This window comes from Mustela lutreola, chromosome 6, assembly GCF_030435805.1.
Source record: "Mustela lutreola isolate mMusLut2 chromosome 6, mMusLut2.pri, whole genome shotgun sequence".
Classification (NCBI taxonomy): domain Eukaryota; kingdom Metazoa; phylum Chordata; class Mammalia; order Carnivora; family Mustelidae; genus Mustela; species Mustela lutreola.
Genome location: NC_081295.1, coordinates 84,390,202 through 84,408,892, shown reverse-complemented (window position 1 = coordinate 84,408,892; position 18,691 = coordinate 84,390,202). Strand labels below are relative to the sequence as shown.

Sequence of the window (18,691 nt, the reverse complement as noted above, 5' to 3'; positions counted from 1 at the left end):
GGGCCGTCCCTGAACGCGATCGGACACCACGCAGGTGGAGAGACAAGAGCCTCCCTCTGCCATGGGGCCATTCCTTTGGTCTTCCTTCATCCATCCCATCAGCCAGCCCACCAGCCGCCCCCCTCGCCCCCGCCCAGCTCTGAGTCAGGTGCAGAGCTGGCCCGCAGCAGAGGTCCCTAGCATGGAGGAGCACCCACCGGTGTGAGAGATCGACACGCCCCTCATTTTGCAGCCCAGGGTGTGCTGAGCAGGGACGTGGGGTCCTACCAGTCAGGGGGTTGTGCACTACAGGCCAAAGAGAGCTCGGCCGAGGGGAGGAGAGATGGTTGTTGATCAGGGCCTGTTCAGGGCAGGCAGCGTGGAGGAGGATAGATTGGAATGAGTCTGGAAGGATGATGAGGATCATCTCAGCAGGGCGGAGGGACTGGGGTCTTCAGCCTCCTCAGGGGCCGTGGTGAGCTAACCCAAGCCGCAGGACTCAGTGAGAGGCCTGAGGCCATGGGGCAGGGAGCCCCTGAAGCTACGTGGCTCGTTCTATTTCTCATTCCAGATGTGTCCCTTTCGCCCAGCTGGGGGGGTGGGCGGAGCCAGGGAAATCCCTGCTTGCTTCTCTTTGAAGCTAGGACCCCTTCTCTCCTTCTCCCTCTGTCTCTCTGTCAGTCATCTTCTGTTTCTCTGTCTCTCTCTCACTCTCACACGTACACACACACAGAGTTTGAAATCCAGGGTCTCACTAGCCTGAACATGACAAAACCTGAGTTCCAGAGCCAGACCCTGGAGAAGTCAGAGATTCTCTCTGAGTCTCATATTCCTTTAAAAATAAAAAAATATTTTATTTTATTTTTGTCAGAGAGAGCACAAGCAGGGGGAGGGGCAGGCAGAGGGAGAAGCAGGCCCCCAGCTGAGCGGGGAGCCTGATGTAGGACTCGATCCCAGGACCCTGGGATTATGACCCGAGCCGAAGGCAGCTGCTTAACTGACAGAGCCTCCCAGGTGCCCCGAGTCTCACATTCCTGATTTATAAAAGAATTGGAAAAGGTGACCTCGGAGGTCCCTTCCAACTTGAGTGTTCTAAGCTTTTGAGCTATTGTAGAATTTCATTATAGAATACAAAGATAAACCCCGACACTCTTTAATAAATTCCCGGCCCCCCTTCTTTATTGCTTCTAGCTCCTCACCCTGCCTCAGATTTCACCAGAATAAAGGTTCCTTTTTGGGGTGAAGGCATTTTGTCCTTTACTGAAATCAAAACAGGCATTTGTGTCCCCTAACCTAGCATCCTGCAGGAGAACAGGTCAGCCCTCTTCGGTGTGACTGAGCATATGTAAAAGTGGTATCTCACCTGGCCCTGAGCCCCCGCCGCCACCCCCGACCCACCCCTTCAGCCACCTTGCCTGTCATTTCATCTGCTGCTCCCTGCAGGGGCCTGGGAGTTTTATCAGATGGTTTCCAAAGTGACAGCCGGCTGGGAGCAAGTCTGGTGCAGGAGCGGTGGAGACCAGCAGAGGGGGTGTGTGTCTTGGGGTCATGGAGGGCTAGCTGGGGGTGGCTGCCTTTTGGGAAGAGATCCCTGAAAGAAGAGAGTGGAACAGAGGTTGAGGATCTGGGGATCCCCCCACCCTCAGAGACACCACTGGGAATCTTGGGGACTGAGGCTGGGGTGGCTCGTAAACACAATCAGGGTCTCCCCAGCAGCAGGTGGCAACTGCATCTGTCTGTCCGTCAGCTGGTCTTTGGCTCCCACCTCAGGATGAGGGGCAGGAATTGACTGTGGGGGTCAAACTGCCCTATAGGCTGTCACTCTTGATGGCTCTGGTGAGGGAGCCAGGATAAGGACTCCTTACAGGTCTTTCTGGCTCTACCTCTGTTTGTTCCCTGCCATTCCCTGGGCCTCAGTCTCCCCCTTCTCTGGGAGAAGATGAAACAGATGATCCAGAGCGTTCCATCCAGCTCTGACAGTTGGAGTTTGGTGGTCAGGGAGACACACAGACTAGTGAGAATTGTTTCTTCTTTCTGAGAAAGGGGTTCATGTGGAGTGGAGGGAGGAGGAAGAAGACCCTTGGGGACCTCTGGGCAGAGCTTACTCGTAACGGAGTCAGGAACAAGAGAATGGAGGATGCCTGGCAGCTGCCCCTGGTTGGGGGTGGGAGAGAACAAGAAACTGGGTATTTATCCCCCAGATCCTGCCCCCGGGGGCGGATAAACTTCCTGGTATTTGCAGCTGGCTTGCCAGAAAGAGCCCTTTGGAGAGAAGTAGCATAGGAGGAAACCCTGGGTGTGTCCAGGAACTAGAAGGGCTGAGGAGATAGGATAGGGAGTCCTCAATCTTTAGGACTGGCTCTATGGTACGATGAAGAAACAGACGTTCAGAGAAGTGGAGTCACTTCCCAGCCTGAAACTGAGGTTCCAGTGGGCTGTGTTGCTTTGTAACAGCAGCATGTCACTGTGGAATGGAAGACACCCGAGGTGCAGGACCTAGCCCTGCCTGATCCGTCTGTGCCTCCACTTCCACATCTGTAAGATGGGATGACGCCTGCTCCGTACTGACCTTGAAGGATTGTGTGAGAATTGGGGGCTAGTATTGCAGAACGCTTAGCTATGTGCTTGACCCGTCCCTGGGGTTCAAGAGCGGGGGCCGTGATTACATGGAAGCAGAGCAGGAGCAGCGGGCCCCCTCTTCCACACCTCTCAGTCCCTCAGCGTCTCCACCATCCTGCTGATGTGCTTCCAAGTCTGATGATCAGGGCCACGTGTTAGCTCCCGGCCTTGGCCTTGACCACAGAAGGACCCCGTTCCAATGAGTCTGCATCCTGTGGGAGGTTTCACTGGTTCATCTACTAACATAGGTGACAGATGCAATAAACTGGCTCTACCTAGAGCCCGCAGGGAATTATGGGACACTATGTGGCTAAGTTTTGTTTGCTTGTTTTACTTTTTTTTTTTTTTTTTTTTTTTTTGAGAAGTAGAGATGTCTTACGAGGAGAATTTCTAGAACAGGCTAAGCCATTGGGCAGATGGAGATGTGGCTCAAGAGTGAGGTCCTGCAGGATGTGGGGTACCCAGAGTGCATGGCACGGGTTGGGGGGTAGGAGTGGACAGCCACACTCCTCAGGAAGCAGGGCTAAGGGGCCTCCAGGGCCCACTCTGTGCCTGCTTTAATGAGTACCCAAGAGATATGTGCCCAAGGAAACTTCTCTTCCTATTTTGCCTGCGGCCAGGCCTGAGGCGGTCTCTGGGTCTCACCCTGGGCCTTACTCCCCTGAGACCCTTCTCTCCTCTGGCTGTGCTAACTCTTCCTCTCTCCCCCTCTTTTAGGAATCTCTTGGACAAAGACATGTTTTCCAAGTCCGACCCACGTAAGTTCTGCTCTGACACTAATAACAGTAACAACAACAGCAATGACATGGTGATGGATGGTAGTGACACACTTGAGCCCTTCCTGAGCTCTAATGAGGCGCTAGGCCCCTTTCCCGGCCCATCCAGGCTGTTTATTGTCTCACTGATACTGTCTGGAGGAGAACTGGGGCTCTGACCCTTCCCAGGCCGCAGGAACCTATGAAAATTCAGCCCACCCAGGGGGGTTGGTGGGGGTCAGGGTGTCTGGGGGCCAGAAGTGCTCAGTCCCAAAATGCAGTACATTTCAGAGCCCCAACTGGCTGTGGTCTGGGGTGTTGACGAGCACTGATTTTCGAGTCCAGGGATCTAGCCCTGAGCAATGCCATTCAACTCTCTGACCTTTGACGGGTCTTTGGGGAGCCTCAGTTTGCCCATCTGTGGAATGGGGCTGATGATAGTAATAGGCTTCATGAGGTTGCCTTGGGCTCTAAAAGGATGACTGATTTGGGTTTCAGATGCTCTCTCCCGACACATCTCTGCAACCCAGTCCTTCACGTGCCCTCCATCATGTTCTGGCCTAGATGTGAATTACCTTCAACCCCCTCCACGAGGGTCCTTCGAGAGGAGGGTCCCCTTCTATATTCTAGGACCCCTTCTCCAAGCTGACCCCCCCAACTCCAGACTCAACAGTGCTGCTCAGGCCAGAGTCTCCTGAGGTGCCCTTCCCCTCCAGAGATCTCCCCATCTGGAGCACCCACCTTCCTCTTGGCCTGGGTTTTTAACCCTCTTTTTCTCCTCTCCCCACAGTATGTGTTATGTATACTCAAGGGATGGAGAACAAGCAGTGGCGGGAGGTAGGTGGTCCTTTCCCCATCCCAGACACATTGCCTGTCCCTCGTTGTCTGTTTGTCTAACTCTGGAGACATCCCACCTGATGTGTTTTGAAACGCAGCATTTAGGCCCTTGGGAAAAGTAGTAAGGTGGGAAGAACATGGAGTTTTATCCCTGCTATTGTAGGAAGAAGCATGGTGGAGGGGAAATTTCCTGCCCTGTGTAAGCCAGGCTGAGGAAGAGGTACACTCTTGCCTCAGGGAGCCCCAGTCTGGGGCGGGGGGGACATAGCTGTGCCCTCAGCAAACCCCATTCTGAAGGGGAGACATAGCCCTGCCTCAGGGAACCCTAGTCTGAGGGGGGAGACAGGAGACACAGCCCTGTTCTCAGGGAACCCCAGTCTGAGGGGGGACAGAGCCCTGCCCTCAGGGAGCCCCAGTCTGAGTGGGAGACAAAGGGAGTCCAGGCCCAACAAAAAAGACCTCCTCTGGTGGCCTAAGACTGGATATAGCAGCTGGTGCCCCATCTCATCTACCCCGGCCTTCGTTTGGTGTCCGACCAACGTGAACATTCAGTTAGGAGATTGCCTTGCCTGGAAAGCTTCAGTGACTCCTCTCCGTTTTGAATCAAGTCCCAGCTCTTTAGCGGGGCTTCCAAGCTCTGCCAAGAGCCTGGGGAGTCCCTCCCAGATGACAAGACCAGAATGAGAATAGCCAGTAAAGCTTCAGTAACCCAGGGGCGCCTGGGTGGCTCAGTGGGTTAAAGCCTCTGCCTTTGGCTCAGGTCATGATCTCAGGGTCCTGGGATTCAGGTCATGATCTCAGGGTCCTGGGATCCAGCCCCGCATCAGGCTCTCTGCTCGGCAGGGAGCCTGCTTCCTCCTCTCTCTGTCTGCCTCTTTTGATCGCTCTCAAATAAATAAATAAATAAAATCTTTTTTTTTTTTAAAGAAGGAATGTTAAAAAAAAAAAAAAAAACACCAAAAAAAAAAAAAAAAAAACCCAGCTTCAGTAACCCAGACTTTAGTAACCTCATCTTCCTTGTTCGTAGCTTGGCCAGAGCATCACCTGTCCTTACGCCATCACTACCCCTTACCCCCAGGCGTGGTAGGAGCAAGTGGCTAAAGGGGGTGAATTTTATCCATAAAATGTATGGGAAATATTTCCACAGGGGCTGGGCTAAATTTTACTTTTTTCGCCTTCTCTAAGACTCTGAGCCAATTAAAGCGGAAACCAGATTGCTGAGGAAACATTTAGCCTACTTAAGTGAACTAATTACTTTTGAGGCCTTTTGGCCAAGCTTCATAGAAAGCAGCAGTGTGCTAATGTCAGAGTGATTCATTCAGGAAAGTCTGGAAGGGCCTCTTCAGAAGGCACTGCTCCGTTGGCCATTAATGACATTCAGTAATGTCATAATTGTCCCCATTCGGGCCAGGGTTCCTGACTGTCCCTGAGACGTCATCACCACCTGCACCATTGGGGCAGAGTGGACGAAAGGCAGGAGGCCTCGATGCTGGCTCTAGCCCTTTCTGGAGGTGGAATCTGGAGCAAGTTGCTTACCCTCACTATGCCTCAGTTTCCCCATATGTAATATGGGGATAACACTGCCCTGGTACTCCTGTGGCGAGGGCGAAACAAGGCAATGGATGGAAGGTGGCTGCTGTGTAGTCATTGCTCGGTAAATCGCATTGCTTGCATCATCCAGAACGTTTGGGGCCTCCCAATCACTCCCACAATGGGTCGATATTTGCAACAGTAAGCACTGATGTGTCCCAGGCAACATACCAGGTGCAGTGGGGAAAGAAGGAGGTAGTCAAAAGAACAGAGCTTCACCAAAAATGTGAGCTGGCCCTGGAGTTTGCCACCGGGAAGGGGAGAGTCACCTATGTGAATAAATCCTAACGGAGGAAACAGGGAGTAGAGAAGTATCAGTGAGAGTAAGAGGGGGGTTCATGGAGAGAACATGCTGACCAGCACGCCATGTTTCGCCAAAGCACTTTGATAGCTTGTTGGACTCTCACAAATCACATGTGATGAAGGGAAGCTGGGGGCCCAGCAGCACAGCTGGTGGCAGAAGAGACGGCACGGAGGGGGGGATCCAAAAGGAGCAGGTCAGTCCAGCGCCTGGGTAGCTGGGTGAGTAATAAGGGGCTATTTATGAAGGAGAGCTCAGGGTTTAGGGAAGCCATGAGGGGTGACAAATCACCAGGCTGGCAACAGTAGAAAGCCATTACTACTCCAGGCCTGAGGAAGTCCGTGGAGGCCAAGGTTCCTGGAATCCCCGGGGAACCTGAAGATGAGCCCGGGCAACCTCACTCTCTTTCCACCCTCTGCTCTCCTGCCGGTGCCTCTTCCTGGTATAAACCCCACTGGGAGCCCCAGCGGAGGGTCTCCCTCCTGGGCACAGGGCAGGGTGGACAAGCCGGTGGATCCAGAGGGACAAAGAGGGACAGTCCAGAAGGGACAGTGAGATGAGCGAGGTGGGACAACAGAGAGGAGGAGGCCACCGAGGGCGACCTGGCGGCTGTCGGGCTGAGGACAACTGGGACCATGAGGTCAGAACGTCAGAGCAGGAGGGTCCCAGCCCCAGGGAAAGCCAGTGCCACGCACAGCCTTCAGGGGTGACGGTGGCTGAGCTCAGGCTTCCAGCTCTTTCTGGAGAAGGGAAGATGCACGCAGACTAATTGGGGCCCTGTTTCTTTGCCTGATTCTCTCTATGACCCACAGAGGACAGTATTAGGAATGGAAAATTTAAAGCAAAATCCGGAATCCATCTCTGGAACTACCCCTGTGGTGGAAGACTGCTTTTGCTCGTAAACAGGAACCGGCTCCCACCTGCTAGTTCATTGCAAAATGTCTGTTAGCAGAACCTTGGCCGAGAGGTAATCAGCCTGTGACCAGGAGTCGTCAAGTGCGGGCACGGCAGTTTCTGCAGGCAAGGTCCAGACCCCGGGGTTTGCACAGGCTGCAGAGGGATGAAAGCTCTTCTCTCAGCCCCTGGCTGTGGGGTTTCAGCTGATTTTAACTGTTTGGGTCATTTTAAATGCCTTCTGAGAAAGCTCCAGCTTCCAGCACCTAAATCTGTCAATGCATTTTATGAAAATTGACTCAAGATGTAATTTTAGCCCAGGAAATTGAGCCCTATTTGCATCAAGGTTGGCCAGGGCCTTCTGCATGTCCCAGGGAAGACAGGATGACCAGGTAGGAAGAGTCCTAGAAACCTTCTCACAGGGAGGAGGCTGTTATGGGGAGCGTCTCTCCATTCCCCATTTGAAAAATGTGTGGGCAGGTGATCCCTGCCCCTCCCTGGCCAGACAGCTGTCCTGGTCAGGGGGGCCCCTTGGAAATGAGGAGATGGATATTACAGAATTTTAGGGTGTCCCACTGCTGGACCCACACTGCTTGTGGGGATTGTCACCAATTGCGACCATGCCCGCACATCCCTGCCAGAGCGCTATTTTTTTTTAAAGTTTAAAAAAAAAATTATTTATTTATTTGACTGAGAGAGAAAGCTCACAAGTAGGCAGAGAGGCAGGCAGAGAGAGAGGGGGAAGCAGGCTCCCCGCTGAGCAGAGAGCCTGATGTGGGGCTCCACCCCAGGACCCTGAGATCATGACCTGAGCTGAAGGCAGAGGCTTAACCCACTGAGCCACCCAGGCACCCCCAGAGCACTGTTTTTGAGCAATCTCAGTTCCTGGAACATTCAACACCCGCTGGGAAGGACGGTTCATCTCTAAATGTCAACAAGAATGTGTGGATACCTACTGTGTGCCACCGTAGAATGCCAGGGATGCAAAGGGGGACCACACGCCACCAGAGGAACTCCCTCTGGGTTCTGGAAGGTACCAATTAGGGAACAGCAATAAGAATACTAATAGCAGAGGTGTCTGAGTTAAAGTGTCTAACTTCGGCTCAGGTCATGATCTCGGGGTCCTGGGGTTGACCCCCGGGGTCAAGCCCCTGTTTGGCCCACACTCAGCAGGAAGACTGATTCTCTCTTTTCCTCTGCCCCTCCCCCTGCTCATGTTCTCTCTCTCTCTAAAATAAATAAACAAAATCTTAAAAAAAAAAAAAGGAATGCTAGTAGCAGACATTGCTGTAACAGTGATGTTCTGGGCACGGATTCTAAGTATTTACATGTAGTCACTAATTAAATGCATTAATTAGTGTATTAAATGCACTAATTAAATATCATGCAGAAGGTATTATTACTATTATTATTATTGGCCCCATTTCACGGAGATGGAAATTAAAGCAGAGAGAATTTAAATGTGAAAGGAACTTCTGGAACATTGATGCTGTAGGATATCTAATAGTTATATATAAAGGGCAAAATTCTGCTAATCCCAAATTCGACCCTCCCTGGGTGCACAGAGCAAGCTGATTTTCTCTTCCGCATGCTCTTTCTCTCATCATCTGAGGACAGCTCACACAGTCCACTTTTGGGCAGATTTATTTGTTTACTTATAAAGATTTTGTTTATTTGAGAGAGAGCACAAGTGAGGGGGTAGCGGCAAGGAGCAGGGTGGACAGAGGCAGAGGGAGAAACACGGTCCCTGCTAAGCAGAGAGTGCGATGCGGGGTCTCAATCCCAGGACCCTGAGATTGTGACCTGAGCTGGAAGTAGACACTTAATCGACTGAGCCACCCAAGCACCCCAACTTATGGGCAGATTAAGAAGGTGACCATTTCCATCTGTGCTTCCTCTATCACTTTCTCTTGTCCCTGTCCCTCTTGTCCCTCTTGTTACCTGTTGGGTTACATGTTACCTGTTGGCTTGTCCCTGGAACCCGGGTCCACGCATCAGTGTTCTCCCCAGAGCTGGACCCACTTCTTTGTCCAAACTGCTGTCCAGACAGGATTCCCCCAGCTCAGACTTCATGATTGGATTTTTGACCCTCGGTGTGAGATTTTGCGTTTATCTTCGTTACGTAGTAGACTTGTCATTTGGTAGGTTCCATCTATTGTTTGGCTGTGAAGATTGTGTTGAATGATGGTCGTGCATTTGGCATCTTGGTTCCGCCTCCTAGACCCCGGTTGGCTGTGGTTGCCGTTCACGCGAATGATAAGGGATTGCGTGGGATGGAGTGTTGTGGTCCCCCACTGGAGACCTTGTCCCAAACGGACCTTGTTTCTCTAGTTGGTCTTGGAGGTATGCTGTTCAGCCACCAAGGAGCTACATGATCTGGTTATCATCTATCCTGCGTTTCTCAATCTGTTCTCTAAGCGCTTCCTTGATAACCATCCTTTGCCTTCTCAGATGAGGGCCTGAACTTGATGTCTAGAACACAGCATTCCCATCCTAGCTCTGAGATTTACTATGGGACATGGGTGAGGTCTTTATCTTCTCTGAGTCTCAGCTTACTCATCTGTAAAATGGGACTCGGAGTCCTCCTTAGGAGACCAGCTAAAATAACTCTTCTGAAAATACTGGAAGTACTAATGGCAATGTGCTATTACCCAGCTTGAGCACCCAAGTGCTCTGTCACAGTGGGAACAGCCGTATGTGGAGACCCTGTGAACTTTCCCAAACCCGAGTCCCCTTCTCAGTCTGGGGCTCTAGGACCCAATTGGCTCTAAGGAGTGAGGGCTTCCAGGAAAAGGAAAACATCTCATCCTTGTGTGGGAGGGGTCCTTCCTTAGGAGGGGCTCTTCCAGGAAATGCTGGACCAAGGGAGGCCATTGTCACTGTGCTGTGTCCAAATAGCATGGCAGTGTGGCACACTGGCACAGTGGGGAACCCCACTCCCTGCCCCTCTAGTGCTTTGGTCCCAGGGTGTCTCTTCATAGTCTGGCCACAACACCCTGCGTCTCTGTGTGGTGGCCTGTCTGGCTCTTGCCCCCTTCCAAGCCCCGGTCTTCCCTGGCTCTCGCCTTGAATTTCACCCCATGCTCACTCCCAGCAGCCAGCGTTTTTTCTGCTTCTCCTGAACAGAAAAGGGCCTTTTCGTGGTTCCCGTGGCTTTCAAAATCACAGCTCAGTCATTCAGCGGTTTCCCAAGCCTGGGAGACAAACATCAGCTTCTTAGCTTGGTGTCCAAACCTCTCCCACTTGGGCTACTCTAGAATTGGCTGTATGGAGGAACGGGCATGGAGTGAGCCCCTGCAGGTGCGCTCCTGGCTTGTCCCTAAGGCTGCAGCCCTCTGTGAGGAGCTTCGATGGGTCCACGTCACAGCTGGGAAACTGAAGCCGGGAAGGTTGAAGCGGCTTGTCCACGGCCACGCTATGAATTGGCTCAGGATTGGGATTCACATCTGTGTGGAAGCCACCTAAACCGGATGGCTGTCCAGAGCTGCCAGGCTTTTAGGGGTGCCAGCTCTGCTTCCACACAACCTTGACCCTGGAGCCCACGTAAGCATGAAAGCCGGACTCAGGCTTACTTCTGCCCCGTGCACCCACTGGCTAAGTTGAACCATATGGATTTGCAGTTTGAAAATTTGGTGAAATAATTGGCAATTTCATGTCATCTGATGGTCAGGTTAGACTCTCATCTAATATTAGCAAGTGGCCCCTAGTGACCTGCTTGTCCTTATCAGCAAAGTGAGGTCCCAGGGCCTGCTTGTTGCCTTAAGGCACACTGGGGGCCGACCAATGAGAGCTGATGTTCCGGCACCAGGGAGGGTCAGGCAGCCTCTGCTGGCAGGAGAGCCCTGGGGTATCAGAAGCCCAGGCCCACTCCCAAGGCATGAGGTCTCTGCAGGTTCTCACACCGTGTTTGTACAAGTGCTTACGGGTTTGTATGGCACTTCAGCCATATGTGTGTCTCTCCATACCTTCCTGTTGGCGGTGAAAAATGATTGGTAACCTCCATCTGTGAAAAGGGTTCTCCAGTGCCGGGGAGATAATGTACTGGAGATGATATCTCCTTGTTTGGGCTTTCAAATGTGACAGCCATCCCTAGGATGGATGAAACTCATTAAAAATTTTTTTTTTTACTTTATTTTATTTCTTTAGAAGATTTTTCATTTATTTATTAGAGAGAGAGAGAGAGAGTGTGCGAGCAGAGGGAGGTGTGGAGGGAGGGGCAGAGGATGAAGCGGACTCCAGTTGAGCAGGGACGGGCTCGTCCCTGCTGGACCCGATCCCAGGACCCTGGGATCATGACTTGAGTCAAAGGCAGACCCTTCACTGACTGAGTCACCCAGGCACCCCAAAATTAGCTTTAAATAATATATTATAGACAATAGAACAGAAGCCAAGCTGTTGGACTCCAGGCTTCTCCCACCTGACAGTGTGTCCCCTGCCTTCTTCCCTAGCTCTGTCTTTCCTCTTGCACCCGGACATTCAGAGTCTGGCCTGCTTCCACCCTCATGCTGTTCCTCTAGAGGAAATGCCTTTCTCCGACTCTGAGCTACCTTCGGCCCTCTCTGAGCGCCCCCAGGCAACCCTATCCCAGCAGCCAAGACGGTGGCCCAATAACTTTGATGGTTTAAGGTACTCAAAGAACCAGCCAAGCTGGTTGAAAAATCTGCCATGTTACAGCAGAATTCCTTTAGAATGTGCCTGGTGTGGGCCTGACATCACATCTCCCACTTGGTCCCGATCCTTAGAATGGCTTTTATCTCCAGACCTCAGCGAGGTGACGGAACTTGGCCCAGGTGACAAGGCTAGAAAACCAGGGTTCTCTCCCTATTGAATCACAGAGGAGGGGTGGTGTCGTGGGCAGTTCCTGGGTTTGGGTCAGGACCTTGGTTTTAGAACAGTGTGACCTTGAACAAGGCGCTTATCTTTTTGGACCCCCTGTTTCTCACCTGTAAAATGGGCAACTAGCAATCCTTACTGGCTGGATTTTGTAAGTGTTAGAGAGAACATAGGTTAAGGTGGAGGAAACAGATAGGCGGTTGGTAAGAGGTAGCTCTTGTTCATGGTACCATTGATGGGCTGTGGGTGTCAGGCAACGTAGCACCTCCGTCCCAGGTAACCCCTTCTATATATAGATAGCAACAGGGAGGCAAACAGGCAAAGTAATTTGAATAAGGGACTGTGATATCCTCCAGGGTACAAAGCTGTAGCAGCAAGGTCCCTGCCTTCAGAGACCTTATGGGGAGCTGGGGACACCAGACACAGGTATGGAAGGAACTAAAAACCTTGCTTTCTTCATTCTCGTGAGAGTGTTGTAGCAGATCCTCTCAGAGGCCCCGAGTTCCAGAAGGTAGCTAGGCCAGGAGCTACCCAAGCAGTTTAGATGTGAATTCTCAGCTCTTCACAGCTGGGAGAGGGCCGGGAGGGCCTGAAGGGCTTCCAAGGGTAGGTGACACCAGATTTGGGAATTGAAGGATAGTGGGGAGAAGAAAGAGCATTCCAGGAACGGGGCTTGCCATGAGTGAAGCCTGGTGGTGGAAACATTCTGTGTGTCTGAGAGCTGGCGGTGACTCAGTCTGGCTATGGCCCGGGCTGTGTTGGAGGGAGGGGAGAGATGAGCTGATGAAGGGAAGGCCGTGCCCCATTGGGAGCCCTCCTGGGAATACAAGGCCTTCGATTTAATCACAGTTTCCAAAGAGTCAGCAGTCAGTGAGCAAGCATTTATTGTACACCTACCATATGCTACCCACCGATTCAGACATATAGTAGAGAATAAGACAGGCAGAGTCCCTACTCTGGAGAGGCTTATTTATTCAGCAAAGAAGTTGGATAATTTCAGGTATTGTTTGATGAGTGCTGTGACAAAGATAAAAAAACAGCATAATGAGATAGAGAGTGACCAGGGTGGAGGGAGTCCCTTCTGAGGGACAGGTGACTTAACTGAGTCCTGAGTGTTACCATGCCTATGTCTGGGAGGGGGTATTCCAGGCAGGAGGTACAGCAGGTGTGAAGGCCCTGAGGTGGGAGCAAGCTCAGTGCACTCAAAGGACAAAAAGAAAGTCTGTGTAATTGGAGTGCTGAGAACAATGAAGACAGTGGGCAGATCCTCTAGGGTTTCATAGGCCATGTAGGAGTTCAAACACTGCTCTGAGTGTTGTGGGAAACTATCTGAGAGTTTTGAGCAGGGTAGGGATGCAACCCCGTTTATGTTTTGGAAAGACAACTCTGGCCACCGTGTGCAGAGCAGATGGCAGGCAAAAGTACAGAAACAGGAAGACACATTGCAGTCTTGTGGAGCTCCTAGTTTAAGACAGTAGTGGGCAAAGGCAGTGGGGATCCAGTTTGTTCAATGGTCAAGAGTTTAGATGCGAAATGAACTCACCCTCTGCCACCATACTCTGAGCCCAGTTTGGGATCCCTGATGACCAACCCAGGACCCAGCCCCAGTCACACTACACAGATCTCTATCAAAAGATTTCCCTATCAAAAGGAACAAGTGGACCATTATTACTGTTTTATAATGGATCATTATTATTGTTAAACTTCAAAGCAGGAGACAAGCCTCACTAGGAGGTGGGTGCCAAGGCAAGCATGGGGCTGGCTTTCTGGGCTCTCCTGTTTTTGGAGAGAGGGGTCTGCCTCTTCAGGGAAAGGTTCCACTTGAGCCTCGGGACCCATGCAACAGCCTCTCGTGGCCTTCGCTCTTGTCCTGCAGCTGGATTTCCAGGGCCCTCCCTTGCAGTCAGCAGGAGCAAGCAGCCTGGGACCGAGGCCTGACTGGGGACCAGACGGGTCACAGGCACCTGCTCGTAATCTTAGGGTTAGGGCTTTAGAATCTGCTTTGGCACAGCCAGGTGCTGTCACTGTGTCCCTTGAAATCTTGACTCTGTCACTTCCTTTAAACTCTCTGAGCTGTAGTTTCTTTTTCCTTCTGTGTAAATGGGATCCCGACGCCTACTCCCTGGGCTGTGGTGGGAACTTGAGGACAGAATCGCTCAGCACAGTGCCTGGCTGTGCTTGACACTTGGAAATATTATTATGCAATTCTGTCAAAGCTGGGAAGAGGCTGTACCCCCTGTCCTGCTTCTCCCTCCGTAGCCGGGATGATGTTTCCTAGCGCTGGTATGGTCTCTACATGAGCAATACCCCATAACTCCCCTTAGCCCTCACCATACCCCAGATGAGTAAGCAGAGGCACAGAGGGTCCCCGCTTGGCCCAGCGCCTCAGCTCGAGAGTGTGGAGCTGAGGTGTGCTATGGTCTTCTGAGTCTGCCCGTCTGGCCAGGCTGCTATTGGAGTGGAATTTTCTAGATCCGGGGTTGGATGTGGTGTGTCAGGGCTGACTGTGAACTTGTGTGTGGCTCCTATTGCCCTCCCCTTAGCCGACCAGAGCTGTTCTGTGAGTTCTGTGTAATACATTCGACAGGAGCCCAAGATTTCCTCTGAAGAAAGGAATTTGCTTTTCTGGTAAACCCTGAGGTTCTCGAGTACGTTGTTTGGCTGCTGATAAATCTCTTTTCTCTTTAGTGTGAACGTCCAGGTGCCTGCTCTTTACAGCTGTGGTGGAGCCGCTGAGAGTGTGGGTTCCAAAGTTAGGGTGACTGGGTCTGAATCCGGGCCACCACCTCCCTGGCTGGGGCTCTTGGGCAAGTGCCTCAGCTCACAGCCTGCTTTGAGGAATAAAGGAGCTAATTTTGGTAAAGCGCCTGGCAGGAGACAATGCGCAACAGTGACTCCATAGAAGGAGGCCTTAAGCAAGAAACCAGGGCTTCACCTGGGGGAAACAACCATTGGGGGTATCCCTTCAGACACCATCATGCCATTCCACAGGAGTGACAGACATTTTGGAGTGCCCTGGAGGACCAGTGCCTCTAGGGCAGGGCTCACTCAGGGCCCTCCTTGCACAGGTGCCGCTGGACGCTGGCTCAGCCGCCCAGGCAAGATCAGGGCACGGGCTGGTGGAGTGTTTTGCCAGCTACTTGGCAGCTAGGCTCATTGGTAAAAGGGCCATTCCCCCAGGAGCTGGGACGTTTTAACAGATTATCTGGAACAATGGCTAATTAGGAACTAAGCCTTTTGTCAGGAAGTCTTTCATTATAAGCTTGGCTGCGGCTGCTGATGTCTGGGGCCAGAGAGGGAAAATTCTCCGTCCAGGCCTGAGCAGGGAGAAGGCCTTTGGAGCCTCCGTTCTCCTTACTCACCTCTGCCCTTCCTCACCTAGAGGCCTTAAGGCAACGGGAAGTGGTCTGGAAGGTACCAGGCCACAGAAGGCATGGTTCACTCTGCTTGGCTTTAGGCCAGCCCCTTCCTCTCTCTCGGGGCCTGCTTTTCCTCACTCTCCAAGGAGAGGGTGGCTACAGACTCCTGCCCCCGCCTCTCTGTGAGGGAACCTCAGAGAACTTTCCAGACCCCAAACCATGCAGGCCTGGCCTGGAACTAGGTCCTCTGTGCTCCTCCTTGAAACCTCAGTCCTCCTTCCTGGTGCCCAGACCTCAGGCCATTCTCCAGCATCAGGCACCCAGTTGGACCCCTGTTCCCAGCACCCAGCTCGCTGCCTTTTCCAGTTTCTATTTGAGTCAGATAGCTTTCTGGCCTCTAATTTTAATCCCAGTGAACATGATTCATGAGGGGCCAGGGCTGGGCTCTCTAGCAGGGCTTTTAGAATCCCCAATTAAGGAGCCATCAATTATATATGAAAATTATAGGGGAGCTCCGGCTGGGGATGGGTGGGCAGCTTTGAGGTGGAGAGCAGTCTGTCAGTGCTGGCCTCCTTCTGTCCCAGGAGGCATAGCCACTGGGGGCTTTGCAGCTGGGGGGAGGTCTCTGGAGCTTTATCCAGCTGTAATTTGTAAAAAGGCCAGAGCTGCTTAAATCTGGGGCCGTGAACATCGTTCAGGCTTGCAGAGCAACCCACTCATTACTGAGGCAGGGGACCATGGTGAACACCATGGGAAGCCACGACTCCGTCACTCCTGGGAGCCCTGGTCCTCCATCCCCACCACTGCGTGCCTCTGGGAGGTCCTGCTGGCCTCCTGGAGCTCCGTTCTCTCCTCTATCAAATGGGGATGACAGTAATAACGTCTCCATGGGGTCACTGGCGGGGGGCGCTGAATGAGATCACGGGTGTGGAAGGTGTTTTGAAGATGAGGAGTCACGAAAAGAAGAGGTAGGAGGAGGATTTGATGGAAGGAAGACCTGAGAAAAACCTGACAGAGGGGGTGACAGGCTTCTGGGAGAACCAGAGACCACTCTGGGTGGGAACTGACCTGACCTGGGCTCCCATTATAGCCCTTTTCCTAAATAGCCGTGTAACACGTGTCAAAGCACGGTCCCCCCACCCCGCTTTTCTGCCTCTCTCTTCTCATTGCTTGAGATGATTTGATTCCTTCCAGCTCCAGAATCTTCAAGTTCTAAGTCAACTTGTCAATCAGTAAATCCTTATGGGAATCATAGGAGGGGCCAGGAGTGCCTGTGTGGTCTGTAGGGATTGGAAATGTGGGTGGGGGGTGAGCAGAGGAATATAGGTCAGGGGCACTCACCTGTACCCTGTGACCTAAAGCCCCCCAACAGGAAGAGTCAGCAAGGTGGAAGAGAGAGTTAACATTGAGGAAGCTCAGAGGTTTGGCTGCAGGTAAGAAAAGAACAAGAATAAAGATTGAATAGGACATAGTCCAAGCCTCATTCACAGTACTGACTTCCTACTGGTTAATGACTACATTGACTCCTTACTGATTTGGAACCAGACCAGAGAGTCTGGGTTCGAATCCTGTTTCTCCCACCCACTGGCTATAGGACCCTGGGCAAGTCACTCCAGCTCTCTGAGCCTCATCTTAGTTAACTTGTCTGTAAAATGGGAATAACAGCCATGTTTCATAAAGCTGTTATGAAGATTGAATGAGAAAAAATGTGGAAAACACTTAGCACCTGGCTGTCTTTAGGGCTACGTGAGGATTATTCTCAGTATTGAAGATCGGTAGCAGACATTCTGGGTCAGGCTCCATGCACGTTCCCTTCTGTCCTTGCCCTGGAGAGGGAATGATTTGCTCTGTCTTAGCAGTTGGGGAAATGCACCCTCTTAACTATTCTAGGTAGCCTCCTGTAAATAATTAGCAACAAAACCCTGGACAGTGGGGGGTCCTAAATCCAAGCCTAGCTACCCCTCTACTCCACCCTGGCTCTGGGCCCCAGGGCCCTCCAGCTGTGGGCATTTGCAGGGAGTTACCGGGAGCTTGTGTGGAAGGAGGGGTCCAGACTTGACAAATCTAGAAGCAACAGAGAAAGTTTCTTTCTAGGCTGCTTTGCTTTGTGCCTCCTAGCCCAGTAGTCGTGTGTCTGAGCAGGGACTGAGAGGGTCAAGGGCTCTCCTCCCCTCCCTCTCCTCACTAAGCAGCCTCCACGCCCAAGGGGTCTTTCCGCTTCACTTTTCCTGCCAGTGGCAAGAGAGTGAATTTTCTTCTCCAGGCCTGGGTCTCTAAGCAAGCATTACACATACTACTGCCTTTTCCTTTCCTCCCTAACAAAGGCCTTGGGCTTTGCTGGACCCAAGCTTGTGGGAAGCCCATGGGCAGGGCAGAGCTTAGATCTTAATGGAGTAGCTGTTTGGTAAGAGCAAACGGACAGCCCCGCATTTTTCTCTCAGCCTTGCCCGTGTGTGGAAGATGTCTGGAGAGAAACCACTCAGAGCTGGGGCCTTTTGGGCAAGGAAGATGAGCAGAGTGTCAGCAGCTCCTGCCGGGAGCCTCTTAGAGATAAGGCTGAGTTCAGCGACCCAGGAAAGACACACCTCCTGGGTGCCTGGGCCAGGGTTTGGGGTTCAGGAAGGACCAGAGTGTAGAATCACTAATTTAGACTTCATTTTAGGCCCCGGGCTGCCTTCTAAGTACACTACATAAATCAGATCATGTAAGCCTTCAACAACCCTGTAAGGTATGGATAAATTGTTGTTCCCATTTTACAAAAGAGCAAACTGAAACACAGTGGGGGAAAGGGATTTCTCCTGTCACATGGCCAATGAGAACTACAAAACCAGATTTGAACCCAGGAAGTGGGGCCCCAGACTCTGCTCTCTGTACTTCACTATTCACTGCTTTCTGGGGGAAAACCTAAGATGTGTCTTCAAAGCTAGAATCATAGGTTCTTAAAGGTTTCTGTAGGCATGCTTTCCCTTGGAGAAACTGATGGAAACCAGAGCTCCTTTCCCCGGAAAATGCAGACACGTACAGACAGACATTTCATTCGATTTCGGGGAGCCACAGACCCACTTAGAGCTGATTAAAAGCATCAAACTTGACTCTAATCAGGTAGGTGGCCACTTTCTATAAAGCCAAGGACACTGGTGTGGGGAGCCCTGGTCCTAGAGAGCTCCCACTGGCGCCCTTAGGGTGGGACAGCTGTGCTGAGACCCTGCATCCCAGAAGGTGGTCGTGGGACATCAGGTGTCTTGGCCGCACAAGTGGGGGTCATGCACTTTATTGGTGACAAGAGCATTCCACGTGTTTCAGCAAAAGGAGGGGGGTGGGGACTGTTCTTGGTTTATGTTCACTTGAGTTGGCAATTGAATGTGTTAGGAACGTGTTTGGTGAGAGAGAAAATAGATCAGTCAGGGCCCCAGCAGAAGAGCAAGTTTCCTCAGTTGGTTTAACTGAGGAGATTTGATGGGTTTCTTTCGAAGGTATGGGTGAGGTGGAGGATTCAAATCTGCAGGAGGTCGCCCCCCACCCAG

At 51.9% G+C, this 18,691-nt stretch overlaps 1 protein-coding gene across 2 annotated transcripts in view; it reads left to right on the top strand.

Annotated features, from left to right (window-relative positions):
- The window catches only part of CPNE5 (copine 5), an 89,334-nt gene that overhangs the window by 11,778 nt on the left and 58,865 nt on the right, over positions 1-18,691 (top strand). For both annotated transcript variants that reach the window (XM_059177788.1, XM_059177787.1), the window contains exons 2-3: positions 3,316-3,356; positions 4,144-4,190. In XM_059177788.1, the coding sequence (XP_059033771.1) occupies positions 3,316-3,356; positions 4,144-4,190 (88 nt within the window). The remainder of the gene's footprint in view (positions 1-3,315; positions 3,357-4,143; positions 4,191-18,691) is intronic.